Source organism: Anabas testudineus, chromosome 13 (genome assembly GCF_900324465.2).
Source record: "Anabas testudineus chromosome 13, fAnaTes1.2, whole genome shotgun sequence".
Classification (NCBI taxonomy): Eukaryota; Metazoa; Chordata; class Actinopteri; order Anabantiformes; family Anabantidae; genus Anabas; species Anabas testudineus.
This window is the reverse complement of record NC_046622.1, coordinates 159,981-186,212: the sequence shown is the minus strand read 5'-3', so window position 1 is coordinate 186,212 and position 26,232 is coordinate 159,981. Positions and strand designations below refer to the sequence as shown.

Below are 26,232 nucleotides of genomic sequence, written 5' to 3'. Positions count from 1 at the left end.
AAGGTTTAAGAACTTACAAATATAACTGTATACAGAATTATATAGAAAACCCAACAGGAGACAGTGAAGAGGAAAAACTCCCTTCAGAGGAAGAAACCTCAAGCAGAACCAGGCTCAGGGAGGACGGCCATCTGCCTCGACCCGTTTGGGTGAGTGGAAAGAGGAGAGAGAAAAGAACAGCAGGCAACAAAAACAACAAGCAGCAGAAACACTGGACAGGTTGGTAGGACCAGTAACTGGAATCTGGAGATATATAGCTCCAAGGAGGAGGATACCTGCAGAGGAGAACAGAGAGGAGGAAACACAACTACAGGAGAGAGAAGACACAAAGTTTATGACATGAAATGGTGGAATTTGAATGGATAGAGGAGAAAGGAGAGAGGAGAGGAGCTCAGTGTATCAGTAGAGGTCCCCCAGCAGACTAACCTATATCAGCAGAACTAAGAGATGGTTCAGAGTCACCTGATCCATCTCTAACTATAAGCTTTATAAAAATGGAAAGTTTGAAGTCTAGTCTTAAATGTGGAGAGGGTGTCTGCCTCCAGAACCTGAACTGGGAGCTGGTTCCACAGGAGAGGGGCTTGGTAGCTAAAGGCTCTGCCTCCCATTCTACGTTTGGAAACTCTAGAAATGAAAGAAGAGAGACAGGTCTGTGATTCTCCGGAAAGGAGGTGTCAAGAGTAAGAGAGTGAGGTGATCTAGGCCTGTTTAAATGAGGAGGGAAAGGTTCCTGTTGGAGTTGTGTTAATGATTTGTGTAATGGGATTAGTCTGGATGCAGTTGTTTGAAGGAGAGTGGAGGGAATAGAATCAAAAGAACAGGTTGTAGGATTGTTTCAGAGGAGGAGGGTGGATGCATCATCCTCGGAGTAGCAAACAATGCAAAAGATATACTGTTAGATGAGATTGACAGTGTGTCTCTATTCAAAGAAGAGAACTGGGAGCTGAAGGCTGCCACCTGAAAGAAGGTGGCAAAGTTGTCAGTGAGTGGGGTAGAGGAGTGACTTGAAAGTGGAGAAAAGCTTCCTGGTAGTGCTGTTTTTGCCTGTGAAAAAATTACACCAGTAGGCTCTGATATTCGCTAGAGCAGATGGAGCCTTGGACAAGTCTTTCTGCAGATGACATGTCACACCTACAGGCCCCCCATTTCATGTATGCATTTACTTTTCTGCAGATGTACTCTGCCCCGGAGCTGTATAGCTCCAGTTACTGGTTCTATCTTCCTCCTTCTTGTTTTTTTTGTTGCCTGCTGTTCTTTTCTCTCTCCTCTTTCCACTCACCCCAACCCATCGAGGCAGGGGTGAGGGCGGGAGTTTTTCCTCTCTGCTGTCTCCTGGTGTTGCTCAGTGGCATTGTTGGGTTTTCTATATAATTCTGTGTACAGTTATAATTGTATTTCTTGTGAGAATCTGAACCGCATTAGCTGGTAATACAGAGTGACGGACTGTGGTAGTATCAAATGCTCTACTTCCAGCTTTTCAAACCTGTGATGAGAAACTGAACGTGTGCAGGTTCTAGGCCACACATCAGCTTCAGTATTTGACCATAAACCAAGCAGAGCTGAAATGTTGATGTAAATAAATGATAAATGATGGTTAATTGATTTGTTTATTGACACAAATTAATTGGTAACAAGTTTGAGAATCAAACATACAAAGTTCACTGAAGATTTTCCACTTTCTGACACTGGAACCAGTAGTACCACTTGTAATTATGTACTCTCCATGGTGTAAAGTGTACTTCAAGTCCAAAAGTATCAGTACAGCAGTAAGAAAGTAATTTCTCTGAGTTCCTGATAAAACAAAGTATTTGAACCACTGTTGCTGGTCTTCTTAGTACATGAGGTCTGCTGCCCCGCCACTCAGCTCCGCCTCTTTGGTCTCCTGGAAGGGGAACTGGATTCCTGCCAGTCGAATCAAGAGGATATTGAGTCCGTGGAGGAGGAAGACCAGCATAAAGAGCCAGAAGCATCGGTCGTAGTGCTCCGAGTGAGTCTGAAAGACGAAGTTGACCTCGTTGAAGTTGGCAATCCGCTCAGACAGATGGTGGAGCTTTACCTCAGACGCAAACAGGATCATCACCATGCAGCTGCACATACCTGCAGAGAGACTGGAACAGACTGAGAACCTCAGGAGGTACACCAAGTACACAAGCAGAGCCCTGACCCATAAGTTGTACTGTAAAAGTATGTAAAGCTGCTGTACTGTTTCCTGGTCTGAGATGCAAGTTCCAGTAAAGTTCTGGTCTGATCCCATCAAGGCAAATAAATGCTGAGCAACTCTGCAGGACCGACAGACTCCTTGTGGTCCTCTCTGACAGCCGGTTGTTGGAGCTAGTTAGCTGTGCTTAACTAGATAACTAGAGTTATCTTAAACCAGGATATCTCCTTTACTTCATACATAGAAGAAATCTCTAGAACTGAATCTTCCACCTATGAAACATTGTTAAAATTAAGAGCATCCTGTCCCAAAGTGAAAAACTAGTCCATGCATTAGTTCCTTCCAGACTGGACTATTGTAATTCATTATTAATAGTTTGTCCCAATAACCCATTAAAAAGCCTCCAGTTAATCCAAAATGCTGCAGCCAGAGTTCTGACTGGAATTAGTAAGAGAGATCATATTTCTCCTACGTTAGCTTCTCTCCATTGGCTCCCTGTAAAATCTAGAATTGAATTTAAAATTCTTCTCCTCTCTTATAAATCCCTTAATAATCAGGCTCCATCTTATCTTAAAGACCTCATAGTTCCTTATCTTCCAAGCAGAACTCTCCGTTCTCAGACTGCAGGTTTACTTGTGGTTCCTAGAGTTTCCAAATGTAGAATGGGAGGCAGAGCCTTTAGCTATCAAGCCCCTCTCCTGTGGAACCAGCTCCCAGTTCAGGTTCTGGAGGCAGACACCCTCTCTACATTTAAGACTAGACTTAAAACTTTCCTTTTTTATAAAGCTTATAGTTAGAGATGGATCAGGTGACTCTGAACCATCTCTTAGTTCTGCTGCTATAGGTTAGTCTGCTGGGGGACCTCTACTGATACACTGAGCTCCTCTCCTCTCTCCTTTCTCCTCTATCCATTAAAATTCCACCATTTCATGTCATTAACTTTGTGTCTTCTCTCTCCTGTAGTTGTGTTTCCTCCTCTCTGTCTCCCTCTCTCTGTTCTCCTCTGCAGGTATCCTCCTCCTTGGAGCTCAGAGTCCAGTTACTGGTCCTACCAACCTGCTCCTTGTTTTTGTTGCCTGCTGTTCTTTTCTCTCTCCTCTTTCCAATCACCCCAACTGGTCGAGGCAGATGGCCGCCCACCCTGAGCCTGGTTCTGCTGGAGGTTTCTTCCTCTAAAGGGAGTTTTTCCTCTCCACTGCCTCCTGGTGGTGCTCAGTGGAGTTGTTGTTTTTTCTATCTAATTCTGTATACAGTTATATTTGTAAGGTCTTAAACCTTAAACACTGTAAAGTTCCTTGAGATAACTACTGTTGTGATTTGGTGCTTTACAAATAAAATTGAATTAAACATACTCATGATACTGCAGATACTGAGGACCTTTGGGAAACTGTGGGACAGACAAACCCAGCAGAGGCGGGGAGGTAGAGTTGGAGCTAGATTGAATCCAGAACTGTAGATTGCAGTGAAAGAGAGAGAGGGAAAATTAAGATTCTGGTTTGGAACTGAACCCCCTCCCCGGTCTCCTACCTCGGTCTCTGTTTCTCTAATGCAGCAATTATTAGACTCTGACTGCACCCTGTTCCCAAACTAAACTCATCCCACTGCAGCTGTGAACCCTGGTTGTGCGTATAGGCAGGAAGTGATGTCACAGGTGTCTATCAAAATGGAAAGGGGATTTTCTCACAGCTGATGAAGGTCCACAGGTAAAGTCCCATGGGGCCTTGCAGTGTCTCGAAGGGTCGGCCGAAGGCGTTGAAGAAAAAGAAGCCAGATGCCACAGAGGAGAAGAGGATCACTCCACCACAGAAGGAGATGATGCAGACGTGGAGACCTGCTGGGATGGCGTTGAGTAGGTCTGGGAAGACTGGGAGAGAGCAGACAGCATGAAAGAGATTAAATCCTAATTTCTGTTTGGTTTTAGATATTATACTGTGTGTGAGTCCTCTTTCTTTAATTCTTGCTTCAAGTACCTGTTGCTGATTCCACATATACTTTTACTACAACTACACTAACAGAGGATCTGAATAATTCCTGCTCCACTGTCATAGACACCACCACCTCCAGGCTGCACTGAGCCCGTTATTTTCACTTAGCTGAAACCTGCACAAACAGAAGATCAGATGTTCACTGACCATGTGAACTGAGTCGAGGATCAGACCTGGTCTCTGTCAAACACCTCAAATACCAAACACATAAGTTCTTTGTTAAAACTGAAAATCTTCATCCTGTGGGTTAATCTGCTGAGAGCTGCACGGACAGAAACCGTCCTGCAGCCTGATCTGTGTCCTCAAACAGGAACAGAGCAGCTTTGTTTGTCCTCATCACATCTGATCCAGTCAGGCTGAAAACTCGTTAGTGATGGACGACTGCTCTCGTTAACTGGGACCAGTAATGACCCTGCTGTGGACCAGTGTGCAGCCCCCACGAAGACAAAGAGGTTTGTTGATAGAGCAGAAAACAGACAAACTCTGAGGGATTCTCTGAAATCAGGGACGAAGAACTGACTCCCTGAGACCAACATTAGCGTCTCTGAGAAACTCAGACCCTGGTCTCGGACTCAGGCTGGTCTGGACCAAGGGGCTGTTGCTGCTCTGTTTCCAGGAAAGCTGGAGTATTACTGCTAATGTTAGTGGGTTCCTGGTTCCTGGATTTTTCAGATCCATGTCGCTACAGAAGCTATTGAATCATTTATGTAAAAGTAGCTACTATTACTACACAGTACAAGAACTTTACAGTAAAGTACTGAGTAGCTACTTTATATACTGCAGAATCGTCATGATTCTACATCATCTTGTATTTATTGAATGAGTACTCTTTATTTAAAAGTAACTTACTAAGTAACAGTGAGTATTTGTACTACCCAGGGGACCCCGCAGCAGGTTCTTTAAATAATTCACAAATATCTGAATGATTAATGCGCAGGTGAGTCTAACACCTGTCGGACCTCCGACGGGAAACGGAGCTCTATCTTTAGTTTGATCTAAAACTGTGGACGGAACCGGGCTAAAACCCGGGCTGAGACCCGGGCTGAGCAGCGGTCTGACGGTCCGCCTCACCTGAGAACCGGGACGGCCTCCCTCCTAGGCCGCACTGCTTCACCCTCTCCCCGTGGAAAAGCCCGTAGTTCAGGTCTCCCAGGAACTTGTCGAGCTCCGGTCCGGTGGCGTTGACCAGCTCGGCCCCGGTCCGGCACAGCACGGTCCCATTGAGCCAAAACGGAAGTCCGGTGGCCACGGCGGCCATGAGGGCGCAGGAGAAGCCGAAGATCCCGGACACGGAGAAGATGCGCTGCTTCTGTCGGTTCGGCATGACGGCAGGGACGGAGGCTGCAGCGGCGAGGATCAGGCTGCGGGTCCCGGGGAACGAGGACCGGAGGACGGCATTACCCCCCTCCCCCGCTGCTCCTGCGGAGACAAAGACTTATTATGAAAGATGTGGAGCTGCAGCAGAGTTTAGTCCATCAGACACGAAGACGCTGCTGGTCCTCACGTCACCATGGCAACGAGGGGTTCAATTACAAGATACTTACCGAAGTAACAGTACTAATACCACACTGTGAAAATACTACGTTACAAGTAAAAGTACTGCATCCTATACGTTACTCTAAGAGTACTAGATCAATCTGGACAGACCAGGAAAAGCTTATGTCTCCTGAACCAGACCCAAAGAGATTCTGACCCCCCCCCCACAACCCCCGAACAGCAGACCTGACGCGATGACGTCGAGCCGATGAGACATACGTCATACGTAAAGTGAAGTCCGGGAGAGACGCTCGGTGAATCAGACAAACGGAGCGAGGAGCTGCAGACATGAGGTGAGTGGAAGGTTCATGGTTAGTGAGATTAGTTAAGTTAATGTGAGGTTAGTTTGAAGTTAGTAATGTTCCTCTAACGTTGAAATAGGGTCAGTGTGTGGTTAATTTAATTCAATTCAATTCAATTCAGTTTTATTTGTATAGCGCCAATTTACAACAGAAGTTATCTCAAGGCACTTTACAGTGTTTAAGTTTTAAGACCTTACAGAAAATATTTATACAAAAAATCATATAAAAAACCCAACAACCCCACTGAGCAGCACCAGGAGACAGTGGAGAGGAAAAACTCCCTTTAGAGGAAGAAACCTCCAAAAGAACCAGGCTCATAGTGGGCGGCCATCTGCCTTGACCGGTTGGGGTGAGTGGAAAGAGAAGAGAGAAAAGAACAGCAGGCAACAAAAACAACAACAAGCAGCAAGAACATTGGGCAGGTCAACTGGATTCTGGAGATGTACAGCTCCAGGCCGAGGATACCTGCAGAAAAGTACAGAGAGAGGGAGACAGAGAGGAGGAAACACAACTACAGGAGAGAGAAGACACAAAGTTAATGACATGAAATGGTAGAATTTGAATGGATAGAGGAGAAAGGAGAGAGGAGAGGAGCTCAGTGTATCAGTAGAGGTCCCCCAGCAAACTAACCTATAGCAGCAGAACTAAGAGAGGGTTCAGAGTCACCTGATCCATCTCTAACTATAAGCTTTATAAAAAAGGAAAGTTTTAAGTCTAGTCTTAAATGTGGAGAGGGTGTCTGCCTCCCGAACCTGAACTGGGAGCTGGTTCCACAGGAGAGGGGCTCTGCCTCCCATTCTACATTTGGAAACTCTAGGAACCACAAGTAAACCTGCAGTCTGAGAACGGAGAGTTCTGCTTGGAAGATATGGAACTAGTGTGTGGTTAGTGTGAGATCTGATATTTGAACTGCGAACAATAAGTTCAGTAGATATTAAAAACAAAGCTGCGTCAGTGTGAAGAAGAAAACACAAGTTCAGTGATTCAGATGAACGTCTGAGGGGTCAGAAGACGGAGGACCCCCCTCCTCCATCAGTCAAACACAGTTTTAGTCCTTAGAAAACAACACATGCACTTCCTGTTTCACACACATAAATTCCTGTTCCCATGTTGGCTTCTTGTTCTACACACGAGTCTAGGTTCTGGGAAGAGGATCACAGAGAACTTGCTACAGCTCACTCGTTCAGATTTTTAACTCCAAATATTCTCCTGCACTTTCCAGGTTCAGAAATTTTCCTTGCAGAAATTGGTTTTCTTTTATCTACTGTCCCTGCTGTCTCCATGTCTCAGACTCCTCCTGTTCCTGTTCCTCGTCTCCATCGTGGTCAACTCTCAGCTGCTGTCTCTGTCAGGAATGTTCGGCAGCATGAGCTCTCCGAATTTCCCAGAGCCGTACCCCCGGGAGATGGAGCTGCGCTGGAACATCAGTGTTCCCAACGGCTTCCAGATCAGACTCTACTTCAGCCACTTCGACCTGGAACCGTCCCACCTGTGTGAATACGACTACGTCAAGGTAAGACACCGCAACATCATGGAATATCCTCACAGAGACTGAAATGTCCTCACAGAGACTGAAATGTCCTCACAGAGATGGTATTTAAGCAAACGTTGTCCACAAACAATAGAAAGACATGGACACACATACTTGACATTGAAATGATGTCACTGGGTGCCATGGCGACTTGGATTTGACGACCAGCAGCTAAAGTCCCAGTCAGTTTTCACCAACATTAACACTCAGGTCTTTGTGTGTTCAGTCTAAGAGATGGTTCAGAGTCACCTGATCCATCTCTAACTATAAGCTTTATAAAAAAGGAAAGTTTTAAGTCTAGTCTTAAATGTGGAGAGGGTGTCTGCCTCCAGAACCTGATCTGGGAGCTGGTTCCACAGGAGAGGGGATATGGAACTATGAGTTCTTTAAGATAAGATGGAGCCTGATTATTAAGGGATTTATAAGTGAGGAGAAGAATTTTAAATTCAATTCTGGATTTTACAGGGAGCCAATGGAGAGAAGCTAACGTAGGAGAAATATGATCTCTTGCTAATTCCAGTCAGAACTCTGGCTGCAGCATTTTGGATTAACTGGAGGCTTTTTAATGAGTTATTGGGACAAACTATTAATAATGAATTACAATAGTCCAGTCTGGAAGTAACAAATGCATGGACTAGTTTTTCAGCATCACTTTGGGACAGGATACTCCTGCTGAACCACATGAAAACATTCATTCATGAGCTTCACCACAGCTCAGACATTTCACCATCACCTCTGTCGATTCTCTTATCAGCAGCACTAACACTTGCTGTGATTGAGTGTAAACGCTCACACAGAGTCAACTCTCATTATCTGAGAAGCTTGTTAGTTTGTTCTGCTGCTTTGACCTCAGACATCCACAGTAAACTGCTGCTGCTGTTCAGTTCTCCTGATGTGACTCATGAACTCTGATATTATCCACTGTCAGAACCCTTTAGTTTCCTACATGTTACACTGAGGTTCCCCAGGACCTCCTAGACTGTTCCACATCTGCTCTTGGTGTTATCTCTGTTGGTCGACCACTTAGTTTCCAGCTTGAAATGAAGACATAATCCCAGAGGTTTAGTTTTGATTCGATTACTTGTCTGTTTTTTGTCATTACTGTGTCGTTAGGAAAACTTTAGTTAATGATCTTCTGTAATTTCCATTTGAGGAAGAAGCTTCTTGAAGACGACTGGTGCTAATGAGAAACACTCACACTCTGCAGTGTGTTACAGTGTCTGTGACCTGTTGTCCACTGACACTCTGTAAAATGCCAGATTAACGGTAACAGTGTGTTTCAGACTCTTCATGTTCCCACTGATTCAGACCAAAAGCCTCACGAAATTCGACACAGTTTTTCTCTTTTTCTTTTGTATGGGGACAGGTTACTGCAGGACTCTGACTCTGTGTTTTTGTGTTTTGTTTGCAGGTGGAGGCGGAGGGGGAGGTGCTGGGTTTGTTCTGTGGAAAGGAAGAGACGGACACTGAGACAGTGCCGGCTCAGCAGGTCATTACCTCCCCCAGAAACTCCCTTAGGGTCCTCTTCTCCTCCGACTTCTCCAACGAGGAGAGGTACTCTGGGTTCATGGCTCATCACAGCGCTGTGGGTGAGGACCAGAGAACCAGGTTCAGAACCGGAGCTTCTCCAACTGCTGTAGTTTCTGTCTCTCTTCAGTTCAGTGGCTCGTTTAGAGCAGACTCGTTAGCTTGGTGAAGAGTTACCTCTCCATTATTCAACAGATTGTTATCTGCCTGCAGGCGTCCTGCTTTTTCGCCATGGTCCAGTTGTTTCTTTGTCTTTGTTTTATATCGATTGTCCAGTCCTGGTCCTCGAGGACCACTGTCCACTTACAGCTTTCGATTAGCTGAACACACCTGACTCAGGTAATCAGTGGAGGGAAGAGAGAGAGAGTTGGAAAATAAGCAGGTGTGTGGCACCAACTGCAGACCCCTGGTCTAGGAACTGAATCCATAAAAAAGTGTCAGAACGACCCCTGGACACAGAGTCTGATTAGTTTGCCCTGGTGGCTCAATGAGTAGATCATTGGCCTTAGATGCAAAAGGTTCAAGCCCCGTCACAGACACCAGGTGTGTCCTTGAGCCCTCCACGCTAGCTCTCCAGCTGTATGTGGCTGCCCACTGCTTACCCCAGGGGGATGGGTTAAATGGGTTAAATTTCATTGTAACATGTAAATGTGACATATGTCGATTAAAGGCCTCTTCTTCATGGCTGGTAGCTTAGTCGTATTACACAGAGCATCGAGCAGTAAACACAGAGAACCCATAGGGAAACAAAACTGTGCTGAGCTCAGAGTTTAGAAAGCAACAGTGACTTAGATCAGGGTCAGGATGATTCGTCCTTGTTAAGACAGGTTGTAAGTTAAAGGCTGGAAAATTAAATCCTGATCCTGAGACGTGATCGGTACATGACAGTAAAAACTTCAGCTCGTTCTGTAATGTGCGATCCAGGGAGCCTGTGGAGGTTCTGACGACAACTCTGAATGATTCTGTCTCTCTCTGCTCTGTCCGTCTCTCCAGATGTAGACGAGTGCAGCGACCACAGCGATGAAGATCTGCTCTGTGATCACTTCTGTCACAACTACGTTGGAGGATACTACTGCTCCTGTCGCTACGGTTACCTGCTGCACACTGACAACCGCACCTGCAGAGGTGAGTCTGCTGCAGGTGACACCATCGCACTCAACAAACCTGTTCTGACAAAAACTACAGAAGAGCATGACGAAGAGAAAGAAACAGGCCGCAGCAGAGACGCTTGAAAACAGTCTTTTATAAAACAGATCCTCAGTGAAACGTGTTAGAATAAATCTTCACAACCGATCAGCAAATCACATTTACAGTGGCAAGAAAGAGTAGAATTTGTCACAAAATGTGATCTGGTCTTTAGTATTTAGTCTTTAGAGTATTTACAACTATAATGAGCCTAAAGTAATAACACAAAAAATATCTGATCTTTTATGTGTTTATTGAGTCGACCATAAAAACCTCATAGTGCTAGTGGAAAAAATATGTGAATTTGACACCTTCAGGTCCACACGTGCGTGGACAGCTTCTCCATGATTTGTCGGTTTGATATCTTGTGTCGGCTTAAAAACTCTGACTGTGTAAACACTGAACACGGTTCCTGTGTCTGTGTCTGTGAAACATGGAGAACATGTAAATATTTACCAGCAGCTACTATCAGTCAGACAGAGGTTAGACTCCCCCACATACACACACACACGGTGGAAAAGACCCCCCCACCCCCTGACTAAGGTTTAAATGTCAAATGTGAAGTTCGAGCAAAAATGATCACATAAATGTTTATTTATCGTCCAGTCAAGTTGTGGGGGTTGGATTCACCCCCTTGTGATGTCAGTGATGGTTTTAGGGTCAGATCCGTCTCCAGGAAGTCGATGTAGGTTTGTGTAAAGTCCGCTGCAGTGATGGAAATGTGTCTCTGTGTGTTTTCAGTCGAGTGCAGTGACGGTGTGTTCAAGGAACGCTCCGGTGTTCTGAGTAGTGTCGATTTTCCCGCCCCTTACCCAAAGAGCTCAGAGTGTTTGTATCATATTGAGGTGGAACCGGGTTTCAGGCTACGTCTCCACTTTGACTCCACCTTTGACGTGGAGGACCACCCTGATGTCAGCTGTCCCTATGACTACGTCAAGGTGAGTGGAAAAACACGCCTGTACAAACACACGGTCAGATGTGTTGCAGCGAAGTAACTTGTCATGGTGTCAGATCACAGCAGGCGGCAGTGACCTCGGCCCGTTCTGTGGAGACCGATCTCCAGGAGTCATAGAGACGGACAGCAACATCGTCACCATCGTCTTCCACAGCGACAACTCAGGAGAAAACCTCGGCTGGAGGCTCACGTACACTGCCACAGGTTTATTGATAACACATACACTCACACACCGGTGCTGTTCACGGGCAACTGGACTGTTTGAGGTTCTTCAAAGTTCAGCAGTCCACAATCTGAAGGACGAGGATCTACGTAACCACAATAGGTGGTGATACCTATCACCCAATAATAGAACAGTCCACACACTTTACTGAACTGCTTTTATTTTGTCCTAACAGGAAGTCTGTGTCCTGTACCTGAGAGCCCACCTCATGTTGTGATAAACCCTGTCCAATCAGAATACTCCTTCAAAGACCACATCCTGTTCACCTGTGAGCCTGGATACCGGCTGCTGAAGGTACCGTCTGAGAGCAGTAGAATGATTTCATTTAAAGAGCTGACAATGAGAAACGAGTAGGTAATAGCAGTAATTAGTCACTAATCCACTTATTACCAAAAATATGAGCTGCTAGCTTCTCTGACAGCGGTGGTTACATCATAGTAAGGAAGTGTCAGATAGGTCCAAAAACCGGGAGTACGATCCGCTGGGATTATGAGATCTGTTACAGGAACTTCACGTTCAGTGAATACTAGTGATACTAGTTAACGTATGAAAACATGAAGTGATTATTACTCTGTTCTGTTGTGAGATGTTGAAGTGACACAGTCTCTGGACGTAACAACAGCTGAGAGAAGTTGGAGAGTCAGTAAATACTAAAGGTCACATTAAGTCCTCACTGCAGAGTTTTGTGGGTGTCAGCGTGTACTGACTTACTGCAAACTGCTGCTTTTAAAGAAACAGGTAAACACCTTTAAAGGTCATGAAAAGTGTTTTTGATCCTGCTCTCTCTAAAAAAAACTATTTGAAGCTGCCTTGACTCGTCACCTGATTTCAGCAGGATTCTTGATGTGTGATGATTGCTGGTGTCACTGCAGCGCAGGTAAACTACCTGTGTCTCTGATACTTTCACTCAATGAGTAGATCATTGGCCTGAGATACAGAAGGTTCGGGGTTCAAACCCCATCACAGACACCAGGTGTGTCCTTGAGCAAGACACTCCACGCTAGCTCCCCGGGCGCTGTATGTAGCTGCCCACTGCTCCCCCCAGGGGGATGGGTTAAATGCAGAGGACCAATTTCATCTGTAACATGTAAATGTGACAAATAAAGGTGTTTCTTCTTTCTTCTAAAACCACTGTTACTGTTACTACAAGTACTGCATTTGATTCAGTACTACTACTGCCACTGCTCCTGGGCCTGATTTCTGCTGTTTGATGTGTTTCAGGATGGAGAGTTTCTGGATCACTATCAGGTGGACTGTGGTTCTGATGGATCGTGGAGCAGCAGTCCTCCTCGGTGCCAGTGTAAGAAAATGTTTTTGTTTCTTCTTCTACTGTGACAGACTCTCTTCTGACCTCTGACCTGTGACCTGGACTTTACTGCTAATTCTGAGTCAGGTCCAGAAAAGCAGCATTGCATAAACTGCTGGATCTGAAGCTTCTTCATATTCTTTAGAGACCGAGTTGGGTTTAAGGAACGCTGCCTCTGTCCCTTCTGGACATGTGTCCTAACACTCGACTTTGTAGTTTTTCTCAGGACTGAGGTTTACACTGCCTCCTCAAGGTCTCCAGTCCATCAGAGGGTTCAGTTCTCGAGTCACTCAAACTATCCTTCCTGCTCTTTGTATTTCTCTCTGTGTAGAAACAGACTCTGCGATGAGGCAAAGATTTCTGACCAGCATCTTAACCAGTGACAGATCAGTGAGACCACCAGTCAGTGTTTAGGTACTGTACGATCCAACGGGTGGTCAGGTTTATGGCACCGTAAACCACCAAAGTAGATGCGACACAAAACCATCAACACATGTTCAGCTTCACGAACGATGAAAAACCTCTTTGATCAGATCCAGAACAGGCTCCAGGAGGTCCGGGGATGAGTCAACCATCAACAGAGACTTCACCAGATACTGTAATTTATTCCTGTGTTGCTATAAAAGCATTTTAAATAAAACTGATCAAACCAGGATTTGTCGTGTCTGTGAACCAGGAACAATAAAAACAACTTTCTGTTGAGAGCAGAAGTGACGGCTGTTTAGAATTTTATTATATGTAATGTTGGTTTGTATGGGACAGGTGAACATAGCAGTTTAATTAATGCAGCTTTCATAAAAGGGAAAACCTCCTGACTGCGACAGGTGTCCGGACACAGACCGCCTGCTGCCCCAGTGGTGGTGATGTTGTGGCTGCTCCGTGTGGAGGCAGAGCTAATGTCAAATACAACAAAACAAATAAAAAACTTGTTTGAAGCAGCTGCCTCTGGTCATGTGGTCCTAAAAGAGAAGTCAAATTCCAGCATGTTGGTTTTTCTTTTCATGCTTTTCCTGAACTGCCACTCTGATCATATCTGAGCAGATGTGAACAGATGGACAAGTTTCACAGAGAGACTTGAACCTGTTCTATTGGTTCTCACTTTTATTATCGTCGTTCTCTCGTTAGAGACTGAAAGCTTACGGGTCGCTGACTGTTGTGTCCTCCTCTTTGTTACAGTGGTGGATTGTGGAAGTCCAAAGGTTGTCGACATGGCTGACGTGGTGTTTGGGAACCTTGACAACAGCACGCTGTTTGGATCGACTGTTCACTACGTCTGCAGGAACAATACGCTCCAACGGCACCACAACATCAGTAGGAGTTTTTTTGGTTCATTTCTAGAGCAGCAGATTAGTTAGTTAGTGACTCTGTGTGATGCTAGTTCTGTACTGTGATGATCTCTAAGTCCTCTGACATTGTTGTCATATACTGAAAACCTATTGTTGTTTTAAACTGCAGTAAAGGAAATTGGTGTTTGTGTGTTGCAGGCTCATACCACTGCGGTCAGAACGGCGAATGGATTAATCCAGAAGTGGGAACCAAGCTCCCGAGCTGTGTCCCAGGTACCTGTTTTTTTAAGAGAAGATTCCACATTTAGTTGTGTGTTTTTGAATACTTACGGTAACTCTGAGCAGTGTCCTGGACGTTCCACTGATGCTTCTTTAACAAACCTGCTGTTTATTCTACATTATTCTACTTTTAAATTCAGAGGATTGTCCAGTAGCCGTCTTTCAACCTTCGTATCCTTTCTACACTTTAACCAGCTTGAATTTCTCCCGTGAAGTGGTGCTCTGACCTGTGACCTGGACTTTACTGCTAATTCTGAGTCAGGTCCAGAAAAACAGCATTGCATAAACTGCTGGATCTGAAGCTTCTTCATATTCTTTAGAGACCGAGTTGGGTTTAAGGAACGCTGCCTCTGTCCCTTCTGGACATGTGTCCTAGCACTCGACTTTGTAGTTTTTCTCAGGACTGAGGTTTACACTCCAGTCCATCAGAGGGTTCAGTTCTCGAGACACTCAAACTATCCTTCCTGCTCTTTGTCTTTCTCTCTGTGTAGAAACAGACTCTGCGACGAGGCAAAGATTTCTGACCAGCATCTTAACCAGTGACAGTGTAGATCAGTGAGACCACCAGTCAGTGTTTAGGTACTGTATGATCCAACGGGTGGTCAGGTTTATGGCACCGTAAACCACCAAAGTAGATCCGACACAAAACCATAAACACACGTTCAGCTTCTCCTGGACGTTCCACTGATGCTTCTTTAACAAACCTGCTGTTTATTCTACATTATTCTACTTTTAAATTCAGAGGATTGTCCAGTAGCCGTCTTTCAACCTTCGTATCCTTTCTACACTTTAACCAGCTTGAATTTCTCCCGTGAAGTGTTTTCACTGCTTTTCAAAGACTGACTGAGCTTTTAAGTCATTTCTGAACTGGCTGGAGCCCGGACAGCTCCGCCTCTGTAAACAGGTTGTTCATGTTGTTTCCTCTCCAGCCTGCGGCCGGCCCTCCCGCTCTCTCCCGTCTCAGGTTAAGCGGATCGTGGGAGGCCGTTGTGCAGAACCTGGTCTCTTCCCCTGGCAGGTTCTGCTCAGTGTGGAAGATCTGTCTCGGGTCCCAGAGGATCGGTGGTTTGGCTCCGGGGCCCTGTTGTCTGAGTCCTGGGTCCTCACAGCAGCTCACGTTCTGAGGTCCCGCAGGAGGGACCCTAGCGTCGTCCCCGTGGACCCAGAACACATCAAGGTCTGAACTCTCATTATGTCCCAGTCTCATTAACGTCATTTATATGCAGAGATCTTCTATATATTTATTTATTCAACATTTGAATATTTTCAGGTTTTAGTCTAAGTCTGACTAAAAAACTAAAGTTGAACATACGAAGGTGAAACCTGAACATAACTGTCTCATAACCTGTGTTCCGCTCTGACTGGTCATTGTTATCACCGGGGGTGAGACCAGATTAACCAGTACCTGTGTTTCTGTCAGGTCTTCCTCGGTCTCCACAATGCCCGGGACAAACGTCTGGCCACCAACCGCTCAGTGGACGAGATCTTCCTGCATCCAGACTTCCAACCCAACAACTACAATAATGACATTGCCCTGCTGAAGCTGAGGGACCAGGTGGACTTTAACCGGGTCATCCGCCCCGTCTGTCTCCCACCACCTCACAACAAGGTCTGACAAATACTACTGTTACTGCTAATACTACAGAAACTCTGTACGCAGCTTATAAACAGGACATGCCTTTTTAAAAAGAAAGTGTAAAATTTAAGTGAGGACAGTAAAGACACCATTCTTCAGAGACATATGACCACATGTTGACCTTTAACCCCTGTGTCTTTGTCAGGAGGACCCCCCTACACCCCTTCCTAACACCCTGGGAGTAATTGCTGGCTGGGGAATCTCCAACTCCAACGCCTCCTTGTCCTCTGGCGACCCCCCCACACTGACCTTGGAGCCGGCAGCGGCCGCAGACCCCAGTGTGACGTCCGACCTCCTGCAGTACGTGAAACTGCCGGTGGTTCCTCAGGACGAGTGTCGGGAGAGCTACACCTCACGCTCTGTCAGCTACAACATCACTGACAACATGTTCTGTGCCGGCTTCTTCGATGGGGGGAGGGACACCTGCCTGGGTGACAGTGGGGGGGCATTTGTGATGGAGGACCGAGTCAGCCAGAGGTGGGTGGTGTTTGGGTTGGTGTCGTGGGGCGGGCCGGAGGAGTGCGGGAGTCAGAGGGTGTATGGCGTCTACACCCGAGTGGCTAAATATGTGGATTGGATCCAGAACCACTTGTAACTAGCCCCAGGTGCGGAGACAGACTGAATGAGGACAGAGGTCTGACCTCGACTCAGATCGTAAGTCCAACACAGAGAGAAGCCTCCACTTGTGCACACACACCTGAACCAGCATGACGGTCAAACCCAGTTGGGGTTTGGGGTTAGTCTGCAGGTTTTCTACAGTTTGGTTATTTTCCAAAGGTCCCACCCTGACGCGGACCTCAGGTCCTGGATTCAGAGACCCCTTGAATCTAGGACCTAATGTTGTTTGTTCCTCTGTGCTGTCGAGCTCAGCTGATAAAACCATCAGTGAGTCACAGCTCAGTGATTCCTCATTAGGAAGGTGATCCTCCTAAAAAACTTTCGGTTCTGTGGATCCAACCGGTTTATCCTGCTCTATCAGGGCATTTTCAAACTTCCCGTAGTTTTGTTCTGGTCCATGTTGGTGGATCGGTCAGTTTTTTTTCGGTCAGAGTTTATTTTCACACAGAGAAAATTCCGGAAAAATCGTCCTGACAGACGAAATTTGTTTGCACACAACCGAGGACGGCCGGTTTGATAACACCTCTGCAGAGCTTTAGTCTTGCGCCACCTTCAGGACAAAGTACGCTTTCATGTCAGCTGCAGAAAATTCAGTGCGATGGTTTTTATGATCCAGCACGAGCGAACAGAACCGAGGGACAAACAGACGACAGATGAACTGTATAAACTGTTATTAATACACATGTAATAAATGTACTGTGATGTACTATATACTGTGTACTACAGATGTGTACCATAACCAATAACTCACACCGTTTTTTCATATTTTACACTGTTTAATTTTTCAGACGTGTTAACGAACTAAAATAAACAGGTTTAACAAAGAAATTTCTTTTTTTTTTCTGAAAAGATTTTGACCACTGTGATACAGACCAGAAATACTCTGTTGGACTGTAAGTACATAAAAGTAAAAGTATATATACACACTGCACAAAAGGTAAACTGCTGCAACTAGAAACCAGATGAAGTTAAACTGTGCTGGTGACAAACAGGACTAGACGTGATTCTCTGCTTTCAGCTGCTTTTTACATAACGCAGGACTCACACAGTGGTTCTTCAGGAACCTGCTCTGTCTCTGGAACCGCTGCTGGATTTGATCAGGTCCCATGAAAAAGTCTGGTCTTGGTTAATGGATGAGTGTTTCTGTCTGTGTAATATACGTAAATATAAATATATGTAACTGTGTGGGGTGGAAACGAGGCTTATTTGTGTTACTGGGTCAGTTCATACAACAGAACCAGTCTCGTGTGACTGTTTCTGTACACGTGTACTTACCACCTGGGACAAAGACCAGTCAGCAGCTCAAGGTCATTTTACTGTTTGTCACCAGCAAACATCAGACTCACGCAGAAGGCGACTGACTAATGCAGCTCCAGTGTGCTGTATTCCACTACTTGCTGGTCCTTGTGAGGTCTCTGTAGAGACCAGGTCCAGTCCTCTGATAGTCCAGTGGAGTCTGAAATGGTCAAATTGTGTCTGTGTGGTTTCTTGGGTTTGAAGCTGCAGGTTGGGCCAGCATCTTCCACCATCTCTCAGCTCCTGGTACTGTTGAGGTGCTGTCTCTCCATGGTTTCTCTGATCCAGGTCAGGAAGTTCCCCAGTCTGGTATAGACCCCGTACTTCCCTCTGGTGGCACATTGCTCTCCCCAGCTGACGACTCCAGTCAGAAACCAGGTCCCTCTGTAGTTCACCACAAACGGTCCCCCACTGTCTCCACTGCAGGCGTCCTTAGTGGCCTCTGGGTACCCTGCACAGAACATGTTGTCTGTGACCACCTGTGTGGGGGGGGTATAATATTAAAATATAGTCTTCACATGTACACCGTGTGGAAAAGTGTTGTCAGACAGAGGCCATCACCTGCTCGGTGGAGGTGGCGCAGTCTTTGTGGCCGACCACCGGGAGCATCACCTTCCTGAGGAAGCGGGAGGACCTGCCCAGGTACTGAGTCACCCCCCAGCCTGTCACCTTCCCCACATTTTCCTCCTGGACACAAACACAAACGGGCAGACGTGCTAGGCTGTTGCTCAGTATTCAAATAAATGACAGGTAGTGAAATTAGTTACCTTCAGCAGGTACTGGGACAGGTGGGGGTCAGGCAGACAGGCAGGGAGGGCGGTGGGGCCCCTGACGATGGGCTGAGCGAGGTAAATGAGAGCGATGTCACTGTCAAAGGTGAAGGAGTGGAAGTGAGGATGAACAAAGATCTTCTGAATCTTTATCTGCTGCTCAGCTGGATCCGGACGCTGCTTATCGATGTCTCCTGCAGAGACAGAGACACGTATCCATCACACTGAGACATGAGGACGGGATCCAGATTCAGATCTCTGACACCGGTGTAGTAGTTGTCACCTATGGTGATGTGGTCTGCAGACTCCTCAAAGCAGTGAGCAGCAGTGACCACCCAACGATCAGAGACCAGAGTCCCTCCACAGAATCCGTACCCGTCAGACCTGCGGATCAGAACCTGAACACAGAGACACAGGTTCGCCTTCTGCAACATCACAGCACCGACATCAGCAGCTTTTTTTCATCTGTCACAAACTTTGTCCTTTGATAGAAAACTCATTTAGGATCAATTCAGCTCAGACCTCAGAGACATAAATATCAGATTGACAAACATAGCTGGAGTCCAGGGGCCCAACGTGGGCCAGGACACTAACCAATGATCAGATGCTCACATTAAGTCTGAGCTCTGTCTACAGGTTGGTCTCAGATTTAACATTTAATGAGTTCTTTTACCTGCCACGGACTCCCTCCTGGTGTCTCCAGCATTCCTCCCACAATCCGAGGCGTCATCTCCTCGCCTTCTTCTGCTCGACCGTGTCCTCCATCATCCTCACCTGTGTCCTCCTCCTCCCCCCTCAGTGTTGTCTCGTTGACTCCTCCCTTTCTAGCCGTTGTGTTCACTTTCGTTGTCTCTGTTAAGTTCACTTTTGGCTTCCAGCTGTCTGTGATGTTGTTTGTCTCCAAGGTGACATTTTCCTGCTCAGAGTCCAGAGTCCACAGAGACCGACCTTGGTACAATGCCTCCACCTGCTGAAGACCACACGGGAATGGCACTGCAGGAGAGGACAAGGACATTGATGTCAGCCCTCTGCTCTGTCCCTGCACGCGTAACGGGTACCACAGCAGCTGCTGGCAGCTGAAGACAGTCGCTGGTAATATGAGGGTGACTCCTGTAGGCTGTAATATGTGCAGTAGTATCAGGATTTGTATGTGTAGTGCAAAGTGCAGTAGTATTAGTAGTACTCAAAATAAAAACTAGTGTTTCACTCTGTATGTTTAAAGATACTGGTAAAGATCAGCCCACATTTCAGAACCAGTTCATGGAGAAAAACCAGGACAGTTAAAAACAGGGCCACAGTCAGCGACTGCAGAAGACTAGTACACCTACAGTGGTACACAGTAGTACTATTTGCAGCAGTATCAGTAATATTATTATGTGCATTCATACAACACATTGGTACTCGGAGTGTTACCGCTTTGGGCGCAGCTCTGTCCATCAGATTCCACTTTGAATCCATCAGCGCAGCTGCACTGGACCCCTGCCCCCCCCGTCAGGTCTCTGCAGTACTGCATACAGCCTCCATTTCTATAGCGACACTCAGACACCACTGCACACAGCACAAATATGATCAGTACTTCAATATCACTAAAATGTCCCTGACACTTAACGGACAATGGGTTTGACAACCTGCCCCAGTAAGCGACCACTTTTTTTGGCTAACTTTGTTATCTGAAAGGCTACTGCTAAGTCAGCTGTTCACAGTCTGTGCTCCCGCTCGTGCTGGATCATAAAAACCAGATCCGAGAAGTCAGACAGAATAGGTAGGGGAACAGCTCAAATGAGCCATGTGACTCTGAAGACACATTTAAACATGGATTTACAACTTTTAACTTGAGAAGTATCCGTTAATAAAAAATTAAACAGAACATGGCCTCTCTAATAAATAACTCATTTACATTTAGCAGACGCTTTTATCCAAAGCAACTGGACTTGGGACACAGCTCTGACGACCTCCATAGATTGTTATCTTCCAGCCAACCCTGGTCCTAGAGAGCCTCAGCCCTGTTTCTTTTACAAACATCCCTGCACATACAGCTTCTGAATGGCTGAACACAACAGATCCAAGTAATCAGCAGTGGACATAGACAGTTGGAAAAGAATCAGCTCATCTGGACTAACAACTGGTCACAGGTGATGTTTACCTGAGTCACAGGTCTTGCCTTGGTACTGGGGAGGACAGATACATATGAAGTCCCCTCGGTCTACAGAGCAGAACCCTCCATTCAGACAGGGGCTGGTCTGACAGGGGTTTGGATCTACGACACACAGGAGAGACTTGAACATATCACAACTTACTCTTAGTCTGAGACTTCTGTCCAGGCAGGTCCTCTCAGCTAAAATCCCACTCCCTGTTCCCTCAGAGTCCCTGCACAGCTGTCCTGGACGGCCTCACCTGTTCCCGCAGGTAATGGACGTGCCAGTCCATTTGCCCTTGTCCTGTGCCAGTTTGTTCCAGTCCACCAGTTTGTGAACTCACTTCTTGATACCTGGGACCTGACTCTGTCTGTCTTTTTAATTAATTTACCTGCTGGTCTCCAACCCAAACAACTTCTCCCCTGCCTCCCCTCTCCGTCAAAGGTCCCACCCATAACCAGGCGCATACCCTTGACTTGATATTCACTTTAGGTTTGACTCTAAATTCCATTGAGGTACAGGACTCCATCTCTGATCATAAATGTGTCTTATTTGATACTTGTCTTCATCCAATCACTGTACCTCAGAAATTCACAGTTAAACACCGTTTATTTAACAGCCAGTCAGCAGCAAAGTTCACTAGCACCTTCTCTGTGTTGAAGCAGGGTATGTCCTGCACATCACATGTTGATGATATTGTCCGCCTTTTCAATAATAATTGTGCCTCTGTGCTAGAGGCTGCTGCTCCCTTAAAAACTGGAAAAGTGTCCCGTAAAGACACCAACAAACAGCCTTGGATAGATGTCAGCATTCGTAGTTGTAAAGCTGAGAGTAGGAAAGCTGAGCGGAGATGGAAGAAAACTGGACTTCAAGTGCATTATGAAGCTATGAAAGGAGCATTACTCCACTACAATACGATGGTAAAGAACGCCAGAGCTAAATACTTCTCCGACCTGATCACTGCTCACTGCCATAATCCTAAGTTTTTATTTCAGACTGTTGACAAGTTAGTGAACCCAACCCCTCCTAGCATCCCAGCTGAAAGTGAGTGTGAGAAGTTCTTAACCTATTTTAATGAGAAAATAGAATCAATCAGAGCTTCTGTTATCCCCAACTCCTCACCAGTCATAGTCTCACACCCTTTTAGAGAATGCACTTTAAGCCTGTTTCCTCCCATGACCTTATTTGAGCTACTACAAACTGTCTCTAAAATGAAACCATCTTCCAGCCCAGTTGATGTCATCCCAACTAAGTTCTTAATCTCGATCATTGACTCGCTTGCTCCTTCTCTCCTGATTATTTTAAATACTTCTCTGTCCACTGGGATTGTGCCAGATTATTTTAAAATTGCATCTGTGCAACCTCTTTTGAAAAAACCTGGTCTAGATCCCTCTTCCCCCGAAAACTACAGACCAATCTCCAAACTACCCTTCATATCAAAGATTTTAGAAAAGTACGTGTCTTAACACTTATTTCTAGCCGCAGACAACTATAACATTTTTGATGAATTCCAATCTGGCTTTCGCAAACACCACAGCACAGAGACCGCCCTACTGAAGGTAACTAATGACATTCTGTTGGCTTCTGATGCTGGTATGTGCTCTATTCTTGTCCTCCTTGATCTTAGTGCTGCTTTTGATGCAGTGGATCACCAAATTTTGTTAGACCAGCTAAAGCACTGGGCTGGAATAGAAGGCACTGCACTGGACTGGTTCTCGTCATATCTGTCCAACAGATAGTTTTGTGTTACCGTTAATAAGTACAAGTCGTCCTATTCTCCTGTAAAGTACGGAGTCCCACAAGGTTCAGTGCTGGGGCCAATCTTGTTCTCTTTGTATACTCCCTTTGGGACATATTATTCGCAAACATGGTGTTACTGTCCCTTTAAGATATCAGACCACGGGAGACTGAGTTCCTTACATGAGTGTATAAATGAGATAAAAAACTGGATGGCTCAAAATTTCCTGCAGATGAATTCTGACAAAACAGAAATAGTTGTCATCTGTCCACATCGTATAGCCAAACACATTCTGCCATGCACAGATTCTCTCTTGTATAATTCTAAGCCCACTGCAAAAAGTCTTGGTGTTTGGTTTGATAGTAAACTTAACTTCGAGCATCATGTCAAAAAGCTTGTCCAGGCATGTTTTTATCATCTTAGAAATATTTCCAAAATACGTTAAATTCTTTCTTTTCATGACACTGAAGTAATCTTACATGCATTTATTTCCTCATGCCTTGACTATTGCAACAGTCTGTTCATGTCTCAGCCAGAAATCTATTAATCGGCTCCAGATTGTTCAGAATTCAGCTGCAAGACTCTTAACTAGAAAAAGAAAATATGAACACATCACTCCTGTATTAACTTCCTTACACTGGCTGCCAGTATGTTTTAGGATTGATTTTAAGATTTTATTAATAACTTTTAAAGCTCTGCATGGCCTTTCCCCCAGCTATTTATCCCAGCTTTTAAAGCCTTATGAGCCTGAACGTAGCCTGAGATCCTCTGGTAGAAATCTTCTGTATGTCCCTGATGTCAGAATGACTACTAGAGGTGACAGAGCCTTTTCAGTTAGAGCCCCTAAACTCTGGAACAGCTTACCCGAGCATATAAGATCAGCTGACTCAGTAACATCTTTTAAATCTCTCCTTAAAACATACCTCTACCGGCGAGCCTTTTGCGATCTTCTGTAAGCTAAAACAAATCTGTCCTTGGGAAGACTCTCCATTAGATTACAATGTCTTTACGTTGGAACTGGTCTCCCCAAGGACCGATGTGGTAGTTGTTTGTATTATTGTTTTGTTTGTATAACTGTTTCCTGCACCCCAACCGGTCGAGGCAGATGGCCGTTTAACTTGAGCCTGGTTCTGCTGGAGGTTTCTTCCCCTAGGGGGAGTTTTTCCTCTACACTGTTTACCTAGTGCTGCTCAAGTTGATCTTGTTGGGCTACATGTGTTTCTTGTCTGTCTTGTGAAGCACTTTGTAACTTATGTTTAGAAAAGTGCTCTATAAATAAATCTATTATTATTATTTATTATTAGTTTGATTCTTCTGGACCTGGGATAAACCTGTTTCTGGGTCAGGGTCTCCCAATGTAGCGGCCTGTGCTCAACACATATGGATGTGAATCTTTAAGTTCCAAGCTGGAACATTTTGGTCTCATGAATATTGATGAATGTACTCACTTGTGTATCGGTACCAGAACTCCATCTGTAGATGAAAACATTTTTCATTATTTCCACAGTGAGTATAAAGCAGAACAAAAACACTAAAAGATAATCCAGATGTTCCACGTGCTTCCATGTTTTTGGCCACATCTTCCTGCATATGACATTAAAGATGGTACTGAGCCAAGTTACGACAATAAAAGAGATCTGGTTAACTGGTTGGGACAAATTTACATGAGCTCGTCATGTAGTGAATGTGGAAGTTGTTGTTTGGTCACTACGACACAATGGGTTCACAGTCCAGCACCGTTCTGAGGGCTTTAAACTGGTTCTAATGGAAACCAGTGTGGTATACTAAGTATGGCCCCTTTCTGTGACTCCAGTGACCACATATGGGGAAACCTACCCTAAGCTTGGATCACGGTGGTGGTTCTTACCGTCTTCTCTTTGCTCTGGAAGATCTCTGCAGCCTCCTCCTGAGAACAGGTCTCCTCGTAACACTCCCTCTCTAGGTTTCCAGGTAACATCTCCTCCATGAGGAAGGAGTTGGCTCGACGCCTCCTGGACGAGGAGCTGAGGATTTGACCTGCTGACTGCTGGTCCAGGAACACTGAGGGTGTGAACAGTACATTACTGCCAATAAAAATAGACTTTAAATTCAATTAAATTCAGTTTTATTTGTATAGCACCAGTTCACAACAGAAGTCATCTCAAGGTTTAAGACCTTACAGAGAATAATTATACAAAAAAATCCAATAGAAAATCCAACAATCCCATTTGAGCAAGCTTTAGGCAACAGTGGAGAGGAAAAACTCCCTTTAGAGCAGTGCTTCTCAATTATTTTCTGTTACACCCCCCCCCCCCAGGAAGAACTAAACATGAACCCAGTTTAACATCGGTGGAATAACTTGGACCGAAGCTCACACTAAAATGTCCCCTTGAGGAAAATTATGACAGGCACATTCAACACAGGAGCTAAACTACTTCCAAACCATTAGGTGCTCAGACAGCTGCATAAAGATATGTTTTATTTTCTGCCTTCTGATATTATTGTGACTCATACAGTCAGAGATTCGTGAGTGTTCAGCTCAGTCTGACGGGAATACGTCCATTTCTCATTTTTTTACATTTATATTATTATTTATTTTGTGATTCAATCAGAAGAAAACCGTCACAAACCATTCTGATGAATTTTCTGCTGACTGACTCATTGATCAACATATTTGATTCTGATCCACCTGTAAGTCGCTTTGGATAAAAGCTAAATGACTAAATGTAAATGTAAATGTAATGATCCAGCAAAAACTAATTTTTTTTCTTTTGTTCTTGATCTGTTAACTGTGTCGGTGAGGCTCACCTGTACTCTGGACGAGTTCAGTGCAGAAGAGCAGAGTACAGAGGCTCAGGGTCAGAGCTGTAGACTGCAGCATTTCTCTCTGAGGACAAACAGATCGGATAGAAGATCAGTATCTGTGGGGAGCCAGGTCGATTTGAAAGGATCAGTATCAGTTACAATAAAACCTGTCTTTACTGAAGTCTAACGTGTTCTCTTCATCACAGCTGGACCATAGAGAGAGGACAGTGAACGTCTGAGATACTTCAGTAAATCCAGTGATACATCAGCAGCAGCTTTTGGTCTTTCTACAGAAGCTTCATCAGCTTCACTGGTGAACATCAACTCTGTGAGGAACCTGCTGGTTAAAGAGTCTCTCTAGCCAGAGTCTGGACTTGGACAGGGATTGTTTGTCTCTGATCTCTGAAAGCCTGGTCTATGTAGTACCTGAGCCTAAGACGGAGAACCTCGGGGTGGCACATTGACAGCACTAGTATCAATGTAATCTTAATAATAGAACCTGTTGGGCTGTGATTGGACGCTCTTACCTGTGTCTCCTGTCGTTCCTGGTTTCCTATGGTCTTATGTGGACTGCTGATGTCTCTTGCTGTGACATTTGGAGGTAAAATGTTGGACAACGCTCCGACCGACCGATCGTTACCCTGATTTTAAATATTGACACAAGACGTCAGCAGCACAGAGAGCACAGCAGGACCAACAAGTCTATGCAGCTCTGGTGTTGAGAAAGATTCTTTTTACCAGACAGCTGAAAGATTTGTTACCCAACTGTGACACTAAGGAGTTTACTGGTTTCTTACACCCACCACACATGGATTTCAGACCTGTAGCGGTCAGGGTTGGGGCTCTGTCTTCTTCAGTGTGTAATCAACAATCAGAAGTACTTTTGTTTTTTTCAACACATAGAATAAAAAGCCATTCACCTGTATGTCCAGCTCCCAGTTCAAGTTCTGGAGGCAGACACCCTCTCTATATTTAAGACTAG

General features: G+C 45.3%; 3 protein-coding genes across 4 annotated transcripts; 1 reads left to right on the top strand and 2 right to left on the bottom strand.

Moving 5' to 3' along the window:
* Window positions 1-1,604: 1,604 nt before the first annotated feature.
* LOC113166218 (clarin-1-like) lies at window positions 1,605-5,826 on the bottom strand. Its single transcript, XM_026366249.1, has 4 exons — window positions 5,688-5,826; window positions 5,215-5,562; window positions 3,843-4,022; window positions 1,605-2,097 (listed from the first exon to the last, which is right to left on the bottom strand). Exons 2-4 carry the CDS (start codon window positions 5,465-5,467, stop codon window positions 1,832-1,834), a joined length of 699 nt encoding a protein of 232 aa, XP_026222034.1. The 5' UTR covers window positions 5,468-5,562; window positions 5,688-5,826; the 3' UTR covers window positions 1,605-1,831.
* Window positions 5,827-5,927: 101 nt separating this feature from the next.
* On the top strand, window positions 5,928-17,377 carry masp1 (mannan-binding lectin serine peptidase 1). Of its 2 annotated transcripts, XM_026376051.1 has the most exons (13): window positions 5,928-5,972; window positions 7,272-7,494; window positions 8,924-9,101; window positions 10,033-10,164; window positions 10,966-11,162; window positions 11,236-11,383; window positions 11,578-11,696; window positions 12,624-12,702; window positions 13,885-14,019; window positions 14,193-14,267; window positions 15,203-15,450; window positions 15,694-15,882; window positions 16,055-17,377. In XM_026376051.1, exons 1-13 carry the CDS (start codon window positions 5,968-5,970, stop codon window positions 16,502-16,504), a joined length of 2,178 nt encoding a protein of 725 aa, XP_026231836.1. In that variant the 5' UTR covers window positions 5,928-5,967; the 3' UTR covers window positions 16,505-17,377. The 2 variants fall into 2 exon arrangements, with proteins under 2 accessions (XP_026231836.1, XP_026231845.1); XM_026376060.1 differs by lacking the exons at window positions 14,193-14,267; window positions 15,203-15,450; window positions 15,694-15,882; window positions 16,055-17,377 and having other exon boundaries at window positions 13,040-13,901.
* On the bottom strand, window positions 17,373-26,220 carry LOC113172952 (coagulation factor VII). Its single transcript, XM_026376072.2, has 11 exons — window positions 25,778-26,220; window positions 25,254-25,332; window positions 24,334-24,506; window positions 23,915-23,939; window positions 20,737-20,850; window positions 20,007-20,141; window positions 19,267-19,586; window positions 18,877-18,991; window positions 18,591-18,787; window positions 18,385-18,510; window positions 17,373-18,302 (listed from the first exon to the last, which is right to left on the bottom strand). Exons 2-11 carry the CDS (start codon window positions 25,324-25,326, stop codon window positions 18,060-18,062), a joined length of 1,521 nt encoding a protein of 506 aa, XP_026231857.1. The 5' UTR covers window positions 25,327-25,332; window positions 25,778-26,220; the 3' UTR covers window positions 17,373-18,059.
* Between the last annotated feature and the right edge of the window lie 12 nt (window positions 26,221-26,232).